The sequence below is a fragment of the Parasteatoda tepidariorum genome, chromosome 4 (genome assembly GCF_043381705.1).
Source record: "Parasteatoda tepidariorum isolate YZ-2023 chromosome 4, CAS_Ptep_4.0, whole genome shotgun sequence".
NCBI lineage: Eukaryota > Metazoa > Arthropoda > Arachnida > Araneae > Theridiidae > Parasteatoda > Parasteatoda tepidariorum.
In genome coordinates, this window is record NC_092207.1 from 63,611,242 (window position 1) to 63,627,305 (window position 16,064).

The 16,064-nt window shown below is 27.7% G+C and overlaps 1 protein-coding gene across 1 annotated transcript; it reads left to right on the plus strand.

The window, feature by feature from the left end:
• The first annotated feature begins 6,209 nt into the window (after window positions 1–6,209).
• On the plus strand, window positions 6,210–14,588 carry LOC107453979 (cuticle protein 14-like). Its single transcript, XM_016071007.4, has 3 exons — window positions 6,210–6,356; window positions 7,431–7,550; window positions 14,020–14,588. Exons 1-3 carry the CDS (start codon window positions 6,351–6,353, stop codon window positions 14,470–14,472), a joined length of 579 nt encoding a protein of 192 aa, XP_015926493.1. The 5' UTR covers window positions 6,210–6,350; the 3' UTR covers window positions 14,473–14,588.
• Window positions 14,589–16,064: the final 1,476 nt, after the last annotated feature.

Sequence of the window (16,064 nt, forward strand, 5' to 3'; positions counted from 1 at the left end):
TGTGTTAGGTATTCATGAAAATAATGTATAAGGAAAATATGAAAATATTTTATAAAAACAAAACTTAATGAAATTTTTATTACAATGTATCATTCATATCCGCATGGAATTTTTCTGATGAGTAAAAGTAAAAAATCCTGAATATTCTAAGAAAAACGAGAATACATTTCTTTCGGATATTCATTTAACATATTTAAGCAGTTTGATTTATTTTGAAATATCTTTAACTAATATAATAGTATAAAAACAGTATATCATAGTTAAAACTTCCATTAAAAGCGTTAAATAGAATAAACTGAATAAAAAAAGGAATAAATATATTGTTACCTTTCGAGGAAACATGCTTTCTCTAAGGATTTTAAGAAGGAATCCCATTTCTAAGTGATTCCGCAGAAAGCATATAAGTCTTAGACTTAGTCATAAATTTTATGGTTATGATTTTCTCATATAACAGAATGGTAGAAGAAGAGGAATAAAATAATAGAAACTAATATGACATTTATTGTGAAAAGCATTCTAAATGTTGTGGATTTCCCTTGGGTGGTTTTACCCAAGTATTGTTTTCACATTATCATGTTTATAGCTCTAATATTTATAAAAGTCATCACATTAAATATATTTCTTTATATAAATCAAGTAGTTGTTTTGTTTTTAAAGATTTGGTTATGTTTGTCATTAATAGCCTTTTAAAGCATTGAAACATACTTATTCGAGTCACAATTATTCGATAAAGTTTTATGCAAAAGTTTTATATTGCTTTATATTCTGTATAAAATTACTTTATGAAGTACCGGCACTTTGGGTTAATCATCCATAAAATTCTTTTTTACCGCAAAATATTATACCGTAATTTTTCATTTAATTAGAATGATTCAAAGATTTTACAGTAATTATTACTGCCGAAATTACGGTTTATCAGATTTCTTGTTCCATAACATTTCAGGGGAAAATATTTGAGTGCCGGTACATTTTAGGTACATTTTACCCTGAGTGCCGGTACATTTTACAGTGATTTGCAGTGATTTTTACAGCATATATCAATACTAAATAGTGTATAAATTGAATTGAAAATGTATTCAATTCTTTCTCTACAGCAACATGTTTGCTTCATTTTCACTAAGAAAGAAAGTAGGCTCAAAACTACCAGAATACGGTAAAATTTACCGTGTTTCTGGCTGATTGAGAACAACAAAAAACTTGGCAGTTTTTACTGAAGCTCTTTTATAATGATTATGGTTAAGTTGTCAATAAAATATGGTTTTATAAAATGCGGTAAAAGTCACAAAATGATGTGATATTTGATAATTTTGTCATGATACTATAGAGCATGACATGAAATTTGTTAAATTTACTTTTCAATCTTTTTTTTTTTACTAAATGTGTGAACTATACTTTTGAGAATCAGAATTTCAGACAAACATTTACTATAAAAAAGAAAAAATTATCAAATGAACGGATTAAATATAGTACACTTAGGTTTTCATTACCAGAATTATGTTTTTTTTTCTTCAGAATTGTTATTACCATAAAGTACGGAAATTGTACCAGAATGTTTTTCTTAATGTAAAAATAACTAAATCGTTGTACAAGTTTGAAAACTTGATATAAAGTTTTCAAAATATAAATAGAACCCATACTGCTGGAATTTTTGGACCCGGTTGAAGTGCATCATTTTTCACATTTGCTGCAACTTTTATATAATTTCGAGTTTAATCACACTAATTAAACATGATTACACGATATTCAATTTAAACAGAATCACGACGCACAAAATCTAACAATTAACAAAAGTAAACAAGGAACTAACTATATAACAACTCATTAAAAGTTTTTTTTTTTAAAAATTCCAAAATTTTGTATTTTAAGACACCAAATTAAACTTTTACATAAAAGAAAACTTTTCAACCTTCACTTATAAACAAAATCAAAAGCAATGAATATAACTCTTTATTAATTTTATGATGATAATATCAAAATCTAAAAATATCTCCTTTACAAATTAAGAATCCTTCCTTTTAGTTCGATTGCAGAGGAATAATTTCTTTCTGTAACGTTTAAAGTTGCCAGCTACATCAGATTCTTATTTAATATTTCAAAACCATTGAATCATTCCCGGAACAGCTGGCCATAGGTCAGATTGGTCTTGGAGGATAAATTTACACAACCCATCTCAAACTGCCACCATTATTCGTGACCAATGGTAAGATAATAGCAATGTGGTCAGCAATACGAATTGGTCATCGTACTTCTCAGACAAAGAAGACATCAATTTGGACCTGTATTTACTTTAAGCCGCAATTGTAGATAGAAACTTGGACTTGCAGTTACAGTTTTTTGCTTCATCTAATGCACCATTTAGGTTCCTTTAATGTGTCAAGGGGTACATAAAGTAATGCATGTGCGAATGAAATAATTTGTGCAAATGAAATTTTTAATTAAGATTAACTTATTTAATACTCAACTTAGTTGACTTTTTATAAAACTTTTAAGTATTAAATTCATTAATTAAATAGTTTAAGCCGTGGTGGCTCAGGGGATAGAGCGTTCGCCTTCCAATGAAGTGGACTGGGTTCGAAGCCCAGCGATGACTGATTTAAACAAATTCAGCATCCGGCTCGCACTGACCACAATGCTGGTGCAAAATATCCTCAGTGGTAGACGAATCGTGGCTTAGAGTCCCTTGACGTCAGTCTAACCATGGTGGGTTTTCGTCGTTTTCCTCTCCATGCAACACAAATGCGGGTAAGTTCCATCAAAAAGTCCTCCATGAAGGCAACGTTATCCCAATACTTGATCCAGGAGTTCCCTTGTCTTCTGGAATGGGCTCAAAGTCTACGGAATTGAACATTTTTCATTCACCATAATTCAAAATTGGGTCTGCTTTTCAACGATGGTTATAAAATGAAATAAAATTCGAACTAGTAGATTAATAGAAATAAATATTCAAAAAATTTTCACTTTCCAAAATTTTGCTTTTTTATAATTTTTTGTGTATAGAATTTAAGAAAAGTTTGAGGTTTACTAGCCTTGCAACTGAAGTTAATCTGAAAGAAAAATCTCATTACTTTATTTCAGCATATAAATCATAAGGCCTACGTAAGAAATTTGTTTCCCAATTTGTTTCTAATTATCATTAATCAGCTTTTGGACAGTTTATTGACTTTTATTTGAATGTTCTTATCAGAGTCAGTGATCAGTATTGCTGAAAGGCAGATTGATAAAGGTGTGGCTAGCATAAGACTGTGCGTGGTCTCAGAGATACATTTTACAGTCTTAATATCAGTCACTGACCATTTAAAAATGACCAAAAAAACCTATTTGCAATAAATAACCTTTGGTAAAAACGTCCTATAGTCTTTCCTTTAAAATTATTGTATGAAAGTGAAGTTGGATCGTTGATTTAAATATTTATTAAATGTACTATATAGTGCAAACGATTTTTTTAAAGCAAATTACAACAATTATTTGTGAAAACTTTCTATAAATCTGAATTTACATTTCTAAAACTTGTATAAAATGTACATTTCTAAAACTTGTATGCAACTGTGTATAAAATGCGTTAAACTAATTTTTTGTTCTCATACTTTGCCTGCAGTTCATTCAGTTTTGAATATTTGGTGCTTGAAATTTTATATTATCTTGTTCTTCAAAATGTATAGAGGTAATTTCTTATTAAGTCTAAAATATATAGAGATCTATTTTTTTTAAAATTTTTTATAGCAATGGTTAATATCATTTTCACGAAATTAAATGAACAATAATTTTTAAAATGGCAAAAAATTTCTCTATTTCTCTTGATCTTTCTATATTGTCTTGAACAAAACTCGATTAATTATGTCGAATAAAAACAAAATGAAAATAAAAAGGGTTGTTTCTGAATTAACAGTAGGATGAGAATAAAATGTATATTTTATGGAAAAGGTGGTTAGAGATTTAAAATGCTTTACATAGCTTTGCATAGGCTGCAGTAACTTCTCCTAAAAATCAGAATCATTAAAATCGTTTCAAAACTAAATTTTATAATTTTTTTTTGATAAACAAGAGTCGGACAACCTCAGTCGCCCAGATAGATTTTACTCTCCCATATAATATCTATGTTAATAAAATCACTTGATTTGAATAGATAGAGTATATAATAGGGATATTTTGCAAATTTAAGCTAGCTTCCGTACACTTCCGTACATAAGATTTTAATTAATTGCATGCGTACTTTCAGTGCTCGTGCGTCAGCTCTAGTGAAATGCGCATGCGCTCGTAAAAAGACTATCAAATTTACTTAAAAGAAAATAAGAGATTTTGCAAAAATCCATAAGTTAAAAACTCAAACGTAGTGCAATTCCATTTTAACTTTGACCATAAAATTGAAACAAACAATTACAATGGATCTAGACGATCTCCACAAAGCTGTGGCTTGCGTCTCAAGATGCTTTACTCTACGTAAAATTGCGATTTTGTGGTCAGGAAAATTTGGTAGATTTTGGTAGATTCAAAGATAAAGAACGAAGCTTATTATTTAGATTTGCAGCCAAAAATTAAAGAAATTTAGTTTCTGCGTGATGTCCACAAATAACCATAACTTACAGTAGTTCGCTTTAAACTACATAGATAAGTTAGTAATAGTATTCATTTCTAAATTTCTTCAATGCATATCTTCAAATTCACATTTTATTTGCATGTTTTAAGTTTGAAGGTCGACATAAACAGAAAACTACATTTAGCAGCTATAAACAGCGTGCTTGTAACTTAGTCTTTGTAGCATTAATTACGCCAACATTACCTAATGGTCCCTAGCGTCTAAAACTAAAGAGAGCATGCGAAGATGCTTCAAATCTTACGTACGGAAGCGTAAAATTGCGAAATCTCCCTAATATCATTTACATCTAAGGCAGCATAGCATATTCCTGCTTCTTGTGTCTTACACTTAATATAAAAGCAGTGGCTATAGTATCCTCCAATGTCAAGATTATTCATAATGTCTTTAGTATCTACAGAAATATATATATAGTTTTCTCTTTCCTGTTAACTACTGTAAACTAGCAGCAATATTTGCCTTTATTACTTTCATTTTTCTTTAGGTCAAACAAACAAACGCAGTTAAATTATTTTAATCCGAATTTCGGATCCCTATTTTTATTTTTTTTAGAACCATATTATCATGTAATCAAGTTTAAGAAGTACAATAATATGTTTTAATTGAGCATCCTATTAAGGTTGCCGAACTGAAAGGTTTCTAAGGAAATTGTGGTAAAGAAATGCTTTAAACTCACCAATATTCTAGGAATAGAAATGTAATTTTAAATACATATATAGTGGTAATCAAGTAATTATAAACAATTTAGTTTTAAATCTAAAGAATCTCAATTCATTGAAAATTTCTTCAGGTATAAAGATATATTCTGTATTTATTTCAAAACTATTATTAAAATTCTGTTATGAACACTGCAAACTATTTAATGTACAGCCAAATTATAGATCTTTATAATCTAACAATGCACTATAATACGGAAAGATACAACTGGAGTTAAATTGCTATGTTCAAGTTGTACAAAGCTATGTTTCACTTGAGCATCATATTAACAGTTTGTAGCAAATTTGGTTCAATAACTTTCTAAACTATCTAATAATCTAGGAGTGTAATTTTGAATAAACGGTTTGCACTAATCAAGACATTATAAATAATCTAGTTTGAAATCTTAAGAATTCCATTCCATTGGAATCTTCTTTAGGTATTTTTTCTAAAGAAATCTTCTATGTTCATCTCAAAATTGTTATTAAAACTTCCATAATGAACACGACAAACTACTTATTGTACAGACAAATTATAGCTTTTGAAATAATACAAACGAATTCACTCGTAAAACTTAATGTCAGTATCCAACATTTAACCAGTTTACATAACGTATAATAGCATCTTGTAATGACCATTTCTTTCGTGGTCATAAATCCCATGATGCAACGTTTTGCTCTTTGTTTTTATTTCTATATTCAACCATCCTTGAAAACATTACCTGGGTGATGTCCTTATCAACAATATCATGTTCACAACCTCAACTCATCAAGTTCATTTTCTTATCTTTTCTTACGGTTAGTGCCCTATTGTGTAGTTGATTTTACGAACCGAAAGGGATCGAGATTGACCTTACATCCTACATGGGTCTTTGGTCCGCCTAGCCACAGATGGGTCTGTGCGCGCAATAGATGAGATGGTATTCTGCCCACTTTTATGATGACAATTATTATGCATTCTGATGTAACTCGCCCTTTTTTAATTAATAGCTATACGAAGAGTATATATAGAGGGTTTTTATTTAAATGTCTTTTAAAATCTGACAAATTTTGAAGATCTCGCCATGAAGGTTTGTATCACTTCTACTTAATGACATATTTTTGAATAAAATTTAAATGATCTCAAAAACTCATTATTTGAAAAAAAATCTATGAGTAACTTTACAGATAGAATATTTATTGTGATTTTTGATTTAAAGTGAAATATGCTTCAAAAATATGAGATTAAATGAAAATTATAAAACAAATTTTAAAGAATAATACTCAATCCATAAAAATGCTACATAATGAATTCGAGTACGATTATGTGTTTTTAAATGTTCCTGAAAATGAAATTCCTTGCGTTAATTATTGCATGAGAGTTAGTTTTTTTTTTTTAAAAAAAGGAATGCGAATTTAATGTTTTAATTTAAAGAAATTCATTATTAAAAACTACTTCGCTTTTTATTTTTAATAATCACGTTTTCAATAATTCTTCATACAAAATGGGCCTTTTTTCGTCTTTATTGAAGAATTCCAAGAAGTTTTCTGAAACAAATTACACGATAGTTATCTTTTTCCACCAATCGTAATTTTTTTTCCTTTTATAAATTTTTCTCACTATTACGATGGATAGTTAAATATTTAGGATTTATTTTGCATATTACTGAATTTACGTTAGCAATTAAAAACCTTTATATTTCGTAATTATAGAGTACAATTTCCCTATTAGCATTTGTAACTTAATATTTTATTCATTAAATATAAAATTAGAGAAAATAAAAAAAAATATTGCTATATACCAATATTGATTAAAAAAAACATTCACATGTGTTGCAAAGTAAACACATATGTTGCAAACTATTAACTTTACTTACAAAATATCCACATAAACTTCAAAATATTCTCATGGTTTTGCAAAGTGTTAACTATTTGATAAATAGTTTTAGTGCTTAAATTTTTAAGTTGATATAAAGCTATTCAAACTGAGTATAATGTGTAAGATGAGAATAATGTATAAAATGAAGTATTGATGCATTTAATCAACAATATGTTTGTAATTGCGCAGCATTAATTATAAATCAAATTAACTGTTTAATAAAAACAACATATTCCTGTTTTAAAAAATATCATATATAAACCATTTGTTATTCTTTCATTTATAGGTTCTAGTTCTTTGTACGTTGATAGCTCTCTGCAGTTCAACGCCATTATACAACTACGTAAATCCTAACTATCCTTTATTGTATAATACTGGTACAAGTCAACAGTATAATGACCGAGATGTAAGTACAATATTAATTATTTAATTTGTAATTATTTAATTTGTAAGTACAATATTAATATTAATTATTTAGCTAATTTAATTAATTTATTCGCTATATTATTTAATTAAATAATTATTAATTTATTTAATAAATTACGCTTATCTTTCAAGTGGATATTTAAACAATCTTTTTTTGGATGTGTGGCGTAACTAACATTAATAATATTAAATGCCAATTCAGTAGTATATAAGACTTGTTAACTCGATTCTTTTTTGGGGTACCTCTTGATAGATGAAGGTTAACATAGTTGATAATTAAATCCTCACAAACATAGATGGATGATCCACACTGAATAGTTGATTTTCTCATAAAATAGCGCTCAAAAATCCAGTGAAGTAAATACAATTCTCCCGACCAATAAACAAAACTAATGAGCGAAATGATATAAATAAAAAATTTCTAAATAAATAAATAAACAGCATTATTCAACTCGTGGTATTCATTCATCGAATTCTATCTCAGATAAAAATTCAGGAAGGGGAGTAATGTGGCGTAACTAACATTAATAATATTAAATACCAATTCAGTAGTATAGATTTGGGAACTCAATTTTATCTAGGGGTTCTTTTTGATAGATGAAGGTTGACATAGTCGATAATTAAATCCCCACAGATAATCTGCCAAAATGTTTACATGATATCTAAATTAAAATTAAATATTACCCTTACATCTTTTTTTTCAACTTTTAGATTTCTTGAAAAGGCTTCAGTTAGTTCAAAAGTATTACAAAATAGCTTCTACGTTATGAGAAAATGTATGGGTAAAATTACAGGGATATGGAAACAAATTAGCGTGTTTCTGGTTCTATGAGAACACCAAAAGATCATTAGTTGTTATTTTTATTGAAGCGGTGTTGTAACGATTTTGGTAATCTTGGCAATAAAATATGATATTGCAGTATCCGATACAGTTTTGTAAATGAGGTAAAATTTCGTAATTTCATCATGCTAACTTAGTGTCTGTAATGAAATCTATTTATTTAAATAAATTAAACCAGAATGGAAATCCAGAATTTCCGGTAAACAGTAACCATATGAAAGGTAGAACCAAGTGAACGGTTTAAATACTGTATATATAGTATATATACATTTTTTTATAACCAGAATTGCTTTTTTTACCAGGAATGCCATTGCCATACAGTATAGTAATTATACCGGAATTTTTTCTCCGGGTATTAAACAAAGTGGCAGATTTTTTTAAAAATTAACTTGGTCTGAAAAAAGTGACTAAATAATTTTTAAGGTTTTTATGTACTCAATTTTCAAATAGCCGGTTAGTAGGAAATTTTATATAATCCTAGAGTGCAAAAAAAAAGATTGTTTAGCTACTAATTTTTTTATATAAAAACATATTGCATCATACGTTGCATCATATTGCAACATATATTGCATCATACAATTGAATGATTGTTTTTTTAATTAAACTTTTTTTGATTTGAACCGGAATCTAATTACTTTCAGGGTTACTAATTCGATGCCTTCATGCCTAAAATTCTGGTAAAATTACCATACTGTATGGTAAAGACATTCTTGGCAAAAAGAACCATAATTCTGTATTGAAAACCATGTTCTGGTTACCAAAATCAAAATATACGCTAATTAAACATCTCATATGGTAATTTTTCCGTACCTATGATAACGCTTTTTCCGAAAATTCTAGTTTTCGAAGTCATAGTTCTTATTATCGTGCATTTAGTAAAAATACAAAACCGTAGAATAAATTTAAGCAAAAAAAAAAAAAAACAGTTTTCATGCCATACTATGGTATTATGACGAAATTGCCAAATTTTATCACATTTACCAAACTTTATCAAGTATTATGAAACCATATTTCGTTGTTAAAATTGCCAAAATCATTACGAAATTACTTAAGTAAAAATTATTTATCGTTTTGGTTTTCCCATAGATCCAAAGATGCTTTAAATTTTTTCATATTCTGATAGTTTTGTCCATAGTTTTTTTTTTTCAGAATACGTAAGTTGATTAAACTTTAACTTTAAATAGACATGACGTGTGTAAATTTCTTTTCTCAAAAATTGTTTAAAATTTAATATTTTTTACTGTGAAAATTGCTAAATTTTTGGGAAACGTACAATATGTGCAAGAGAGAGAAATAATTCAAAATTTTAATTTACGACTCTTTTACTACTTTCAATTTCTTAGGAACAATTCGTCCGATTTTGTTCAAATTTTGTATTTTGTATTAAAAAATTAAAATTTTTAAAATTATATAAAAATTTGCACTCCTCACATTTAAAAATTTTTTCAACTATTATTAAATAAAAAAGTAAGGGATAATAAATACTTATTAAAAAATTTTTTTTGGTTAGGAATGCATTTGGACTAACGAATTTTGTAATAACATGCAAAAATTTTTCAAATTGCTTTAATTAGTCTTAAGATATGGCAAAATTCACAAAAATGCAAAATTAATAATTAGTGTTAAAAATTTTTCAAATTGCTTTAATTAGTCTTAAGATATGGCAAAATTCACAAAAATGCAAAATTAATAATTAGTGTTCCAAACTTTCGACTGCTGTTTTGACTTAATCATTGGGACTCTACTTCTCAGACTTCTCAAATTTTGAGAGTAAAAAAGTCAAATCCTTCGGTGAAAAATTTATGTTTATTCAGAGGAAGTATATTTTTGTGTGTGATTTCGTAACTTGAAATACCTTCTGCACTAACCAATTAACGTATATTAGGATCCCCCCCCGAACAATTAAGACTGAGCTCCTAAGATTGATTGTAGAGCTAGATAGAGTCCTAGTACGAGAAACAGCGATTTTTAAATTCAAAGTAGAGTATAGTGTTTTTCTCTTTCTACTTTTTGCTTACCTTACAGTAAGGATTTAGAAGCCATTTAAAGGCAACAGATGTATCGTTTTTTACTTACTTATATCTATATACATATATATATTCATCAAAATTGGAAGTGGTAAAATGGAATGCACTTGAAGATAAAAAGCTTATTTTATGAAATCAATGCTTGGCACACAAAAATCAATATATAAAAAAAAACTGTTACTAAAACTAAAAATAATTCGCGGAAAAATTGTATAACAATTATTTTTTATTTAAAAATTTTGTGTGTATTTACTATTTTTGTGTAATTTTGTTTTTGTATGAATCAATTATTTAAAAATTGAAAGTTCATATAAATCATATAAAATAGTAATTAAACCATTAAAATTACTTTATTTTCAAAATTATTGATAAACTTTTCAACATGAATGGAAAAAATTTTCAAACTACTTTTAGGGAGGATTTTATGTTTTAGTAAAAATATAAATCCGATAATCTGACAGATTTTTTTAGAAACTATTATACTGTTTTTTTCTACAAATAAAAAATACAAAATTAATAATTCTGCTTGTAATTGAAGTAGAAAAAAATATAAAGGGACACCGGTGTCTCATCTGCGTCAAAGGGTAAAGAGATCTAGAAGAATTACCGAGGAATAGTGGATATTACATTAAAATTGGGTAAATTTTCAATTACTATTTCAAATTATATCAATCTATTTTTGATAACAATGCAAAGGAATATCGGATAAATAATTTAACGAATCACTAAAATTACTAAAATACACCAATTAATCTCTTAGAATATTGTATTAAAAATTACTGAAATACATCAATTGAAGAAGTTTTACTAATCTGTCATAAATTAACGTTTGTTTAATTTCCATATTTGTGAGAAACGTAAATAAAATAATTAAGTCGTTTTAATTTCAAAACATCCGTTGCTTAAGGATCTTTTTAAGTGAAAAAAGGATCATTTCATTTTATTCATTTAAGTATTTTACTGCACTATGAAGACCAAGTTTTTTATTTGAAGTTAATAAATATTTTTTTAAAACTTAAATTTCGAAAATTTTAAACTTTGCAAAAATTTAAAATATCCAAAGAATTAAAATCTTAAAATTTAAAATTAAGTGAACTATTTTAAGTATAAATTAACACACTTTAATGGCTACAAAGAAACAGAAAGTATTTAAAATTATTCATTTGTTACAGAAAAAATAAGAAAATTCCTGTCTTATAATTTTCCATAAGTTAAAATAGAGGAAATAAAAATCCATTTTCCGACAGAAAAATTTCCCTCAAGGGAGAAATTCTACTTCTTCCAAACTAACTTACGGAGATTTCTTATAGCGTAAGATTCTTCTTAAGAAATTAAAAATATTTCTTAAACATATTTTGTTTCATTTCATTCATTAAAAGTTTTTCTATTAATCTTTGATTCTAAAGTTTAAATTTTATATCAGACGGTATTTTTAAAACTTCTTTAAATGAATAATTACAAAGCTAAATTTTATATTTTAAAGAAATAAAAAGTTAAATTTTGTAACTAAATTTACTAACAATTATGAACAAAACGAACAATATTCTAAAATAAAAGTCAGTTGCTTTATTAATTATTAGCTAAAAATTGTGTTCCTTATGTTCTTTTCAAAATAAAGTGGAAGTAGAATTCCTTTTCTTTTTAAAGGGATGATTTAGTAGGGTAATTATTCAATTTCGAAATATATTAATTTCAAAAATCTTTAATAAATATTTTACCTGTTCGTATTCATTTCGATTTTCTCATGAGAACAATCATAATCAATGTGAGAATAAAAACAAATTTTTTGCGAAATATATATTATGAAAACAACTTTTTATTTCCAGACACACCCTAGAATACAGGAAAACGACCAAATTATTGCTAAAAATACTTCATAAATAAAAAATGAAATTAAAATGGTTTTTGACAAATTTGTAAAAAATATCTACATTCGCTCCCTCTCCCTTTCATACATGCATGCGTATAAAGCATTCTGCTTTATTTATATTGTTTATGTAATAATTATTATTATGTAAATTACATTAGTTTATAATAATATTAGTTTGTGTAAAAAAGTTATCTTTTTTAAACCATTGTACAGACATAGTAATATTTTATTAAAACACTAAAATATCTATTGGTCTTACAATTCATAATTGTTGTTTGTCATAAATTTCACGTAGGATAATTTCAAATTGCTTAATCTAATAAAAGTTTCCAAATTTTACATAATGTGTGAAACAATGCAGTTAATAATTTTAACAATCATCACACTTTTGATGTCACCGTAAGAAATGAATAGCGTTTCTTTTTTCCTGCGAAGAATTATTTTAAATTAAATGCATACTACAATGTATTCCATGAGTAGCTTTTTTAAATAAATATATATTACTTTATTTTCAAAATTATTGATAAATTTTTCAACATGAATGGAAAAAATTTTCAAACTACTTTTAGGGAGGATTTTATGTTTTAGTAAAAATATAAATCCGATAATCTGACAGATTTTTTTAGAAACTATTATACTGTTTTTTTCTACAAATAAAAAATACAAAAATATATTTCTGATTGCAATTGAAGCAGAAAAAAATATAAAGGGACACCGGTGTCTCATCTGCGTCAAANGCAAATATATATATATGTATATATATATAAATACAAGAAAACACGAAGAAAGTTAAGAAAAACAATAAGTTTCATTTATTGCGCTTAAGCTGCACCTCTTAAACTACCCCACAGAAGAGGATTTGTATTCTTTTAATGCCATAGAAATAACAAAAACTATTCAAGCACACCATGAAATATGATTCAATAGAGGATACGACACCAACCAACCAACCAAGCTGCAAGTAAACAGAACTCATTAGATAAGTTCAAAATGAAGAATAAAACAAAAAAAAAATTTAGACAAATGGAAAAAAAAGGAGGGGGGGGGGAATAATAAGTAAAAAAATAACAAACAGTTTAAAAAAAAAAGGATGATTTTTTTAAAAAAACCGGAAATTTTATATATATATATATATAGATGTATATATAATCTGAAATATAGTATGGAATCTGTTTGCACACGTCACCAGATAACGATTATACATATAACTCCGTCAAATACGACAATATCGCAATTATTATTTATTACAATACCTATAGTTAGAATATGAAAATATCAAAAAAATAATATCGTAAATATTATAAATAACGATAACTGTTGAGCACAATTTTATTATGAGTGTTGATACAATTTATTTGGGTTACGATAATCTTGGCTAAAGTAAAAATAAGATCAACCAGTTAAATTGGATAAATTTCATATCGTGATATATTGTTAAATATCAATACTTTTTGACAATAAATTATGATATTAAAAGTTAGCAAAAAAACATTTTAAAGAACCGAAGCTCTTGTTGGTGACAACTCGAAAAAGTAGTCACCAAGAGACGGTTCTAATAAGCGATAATGAATCTGAAAGCACGTTAAAGAGCTGAACTATCAGGTTCAACCGGTATTGAAACAAAATTAACTGTATTATGGTTCAAAGTACCGGTTCAACGTCGATTTCTGTTTTAATCCTGTACTACAGCAATTTCAATCACATATTTTAGGGAGCTGGTGGCTATCAATTTGGATACGATGAAGAACATACTTCTGGCGGATCATTCAGAAAAGAGACTGGTGACGTCTATGGCAACAAATATGGCTCTTACGGTCTACGGGATGCTGATGGTCGATATCGAGTCGTAAACTACGTCGCTGATTCAGCTGGATTTCGAGCTGATATAAAAAGTAATGAACCAGGTGTTGCACCGAAAGATCCTGCTTCAACTACTATCAATAAACCAGCTGTGTACGCTTCTACAGTTTATCACAATCCCATCGCTCCAGTGGCACAATATCCAGTAGTGTTCCAAAGTCCTTACGTTGCTCCCGTCAGTTCTTATTACAAAGGCAGTCCTTACTACAAAGGCACTCCATTCACAAGATTCACTCCTTCATACATTCCTGCATCACCCAAAGGATCTCCCTACAGACGTCCCGGTTATTTCATTTATCCCTAAACTGAGCTCTTGAATCTTGCTGTCAAACTACTGGAACTCCCAACGATTTTTATTAGTTGCCAAATTTTTGTGGTTATGTGGTTATTTTTAATAATAAAACAATTTGCAAAACTGTAGTTTGATCATTTTTATTTCACGTTTTTCTAGTTGCCAAAGTTATAGACTGAGAATATCACGTACAAATTACTTATTTTTCAGAAATAGTTACGTTTTTTTAAAAAAATTAAACTTAGGAAATTAGTAATTACTCTGCATTGTAAGAATTTTCTATGCTCGTTTTTATTTTTGGTACAACAGTCTTTATTTCCACAATGGTATGAGTCCTGTGTGTGCCTTTTACTTACTTAGAATTCTATCGCAAGCCGCCCTATCTTTAGCCTTGGTTTTCCATCCGGGTACTTTGAGGATGCGCAAAGTCTTTTTTCAGACATTTTATCCTTCTGAGTCTTGGACAACCTCTGTTTCGAGTGCCTGTTGGTATGGCTTAGAAAGACAGGCTGAATATGCAAAATGTTTAATTACTTCAAATTTATCTCCATTTCCAAGAAAAAGTTGACTAAATTTTAATTTAGTGCATGCCATACATTTGATTTTGGTTGGTTGAAGCGTAACTACATTTTGGTTACCTAATATTTCAAATAAATGAATGCTTGCTTAATAACTGTTGGTCTTCTCGTTATAATGTCAATGTCATCTGCAAAGTGATTTTTTTTTTAAAGATTTTGTGAATACATTTCCTCTTATCCTCACTTCGGAATTTCTGATTATTTTTTCTAGAACTAAATTAAACAGAAATCATGCAATTGCATCACCTTGTCTCAAGCCATTCACTACAGTGATAGACACTGATAAGTTATTCTGGATTTTCTCTCCAAGTTTTGTCTCAGATAAGTTATTGAAAATAAATTTGACTAGTTTTTCAGAAATTTTAATTTTCTTCATGGAATCAATAATTAGTTATTGATTCACTGAATCATATGCTGTTTAGAAACTGGATAATTAGTGGTTATGGATGTAGGATATCAATTCTAAATTCTCGTACTTTCTTGGGGATCATAATCTGTAGCTAGTATTATTCAATCCCTCTTGAAATCTACTAAGATTACATTTCATTGACTGTGGTAAAGGCTGAAACAACAACATTCTTCAAATAAAAAAAAATAAATGTTAAAAGCAAAAGAAATGAAACTGTAGGAATTAAAATTTTTTAAATGGGCAGTTTAATAAATCTCAAATGAAACTGCTAAATAAACTTTAAAGGAATAGTAAATTGCAGTAACGAATAATTTCTGATTAATACTATGCATATTAGAACAACAACAATTTTTTTTCCTTTCATTTAAATCCTCACAAAAATAAAACATGCATTAGAGCCATATTTTTTATCAGGAAATTAAGTCACCAAATCAATTTAGAAGGAAATTTTCGGGAAAGAAAAAACAAATTTATAAAAAAGATGACTCGCAAAATAGTGAAAATTTTATTACTTTCATATACCCGAAAAAGCGAAGAAAAGCAAAGAAAGTTTTAATTGGGGTTTTAGTTATCCAAAATTTGTGAAGTTTGTCAAATAAATTTTAAGAAATTTCAAA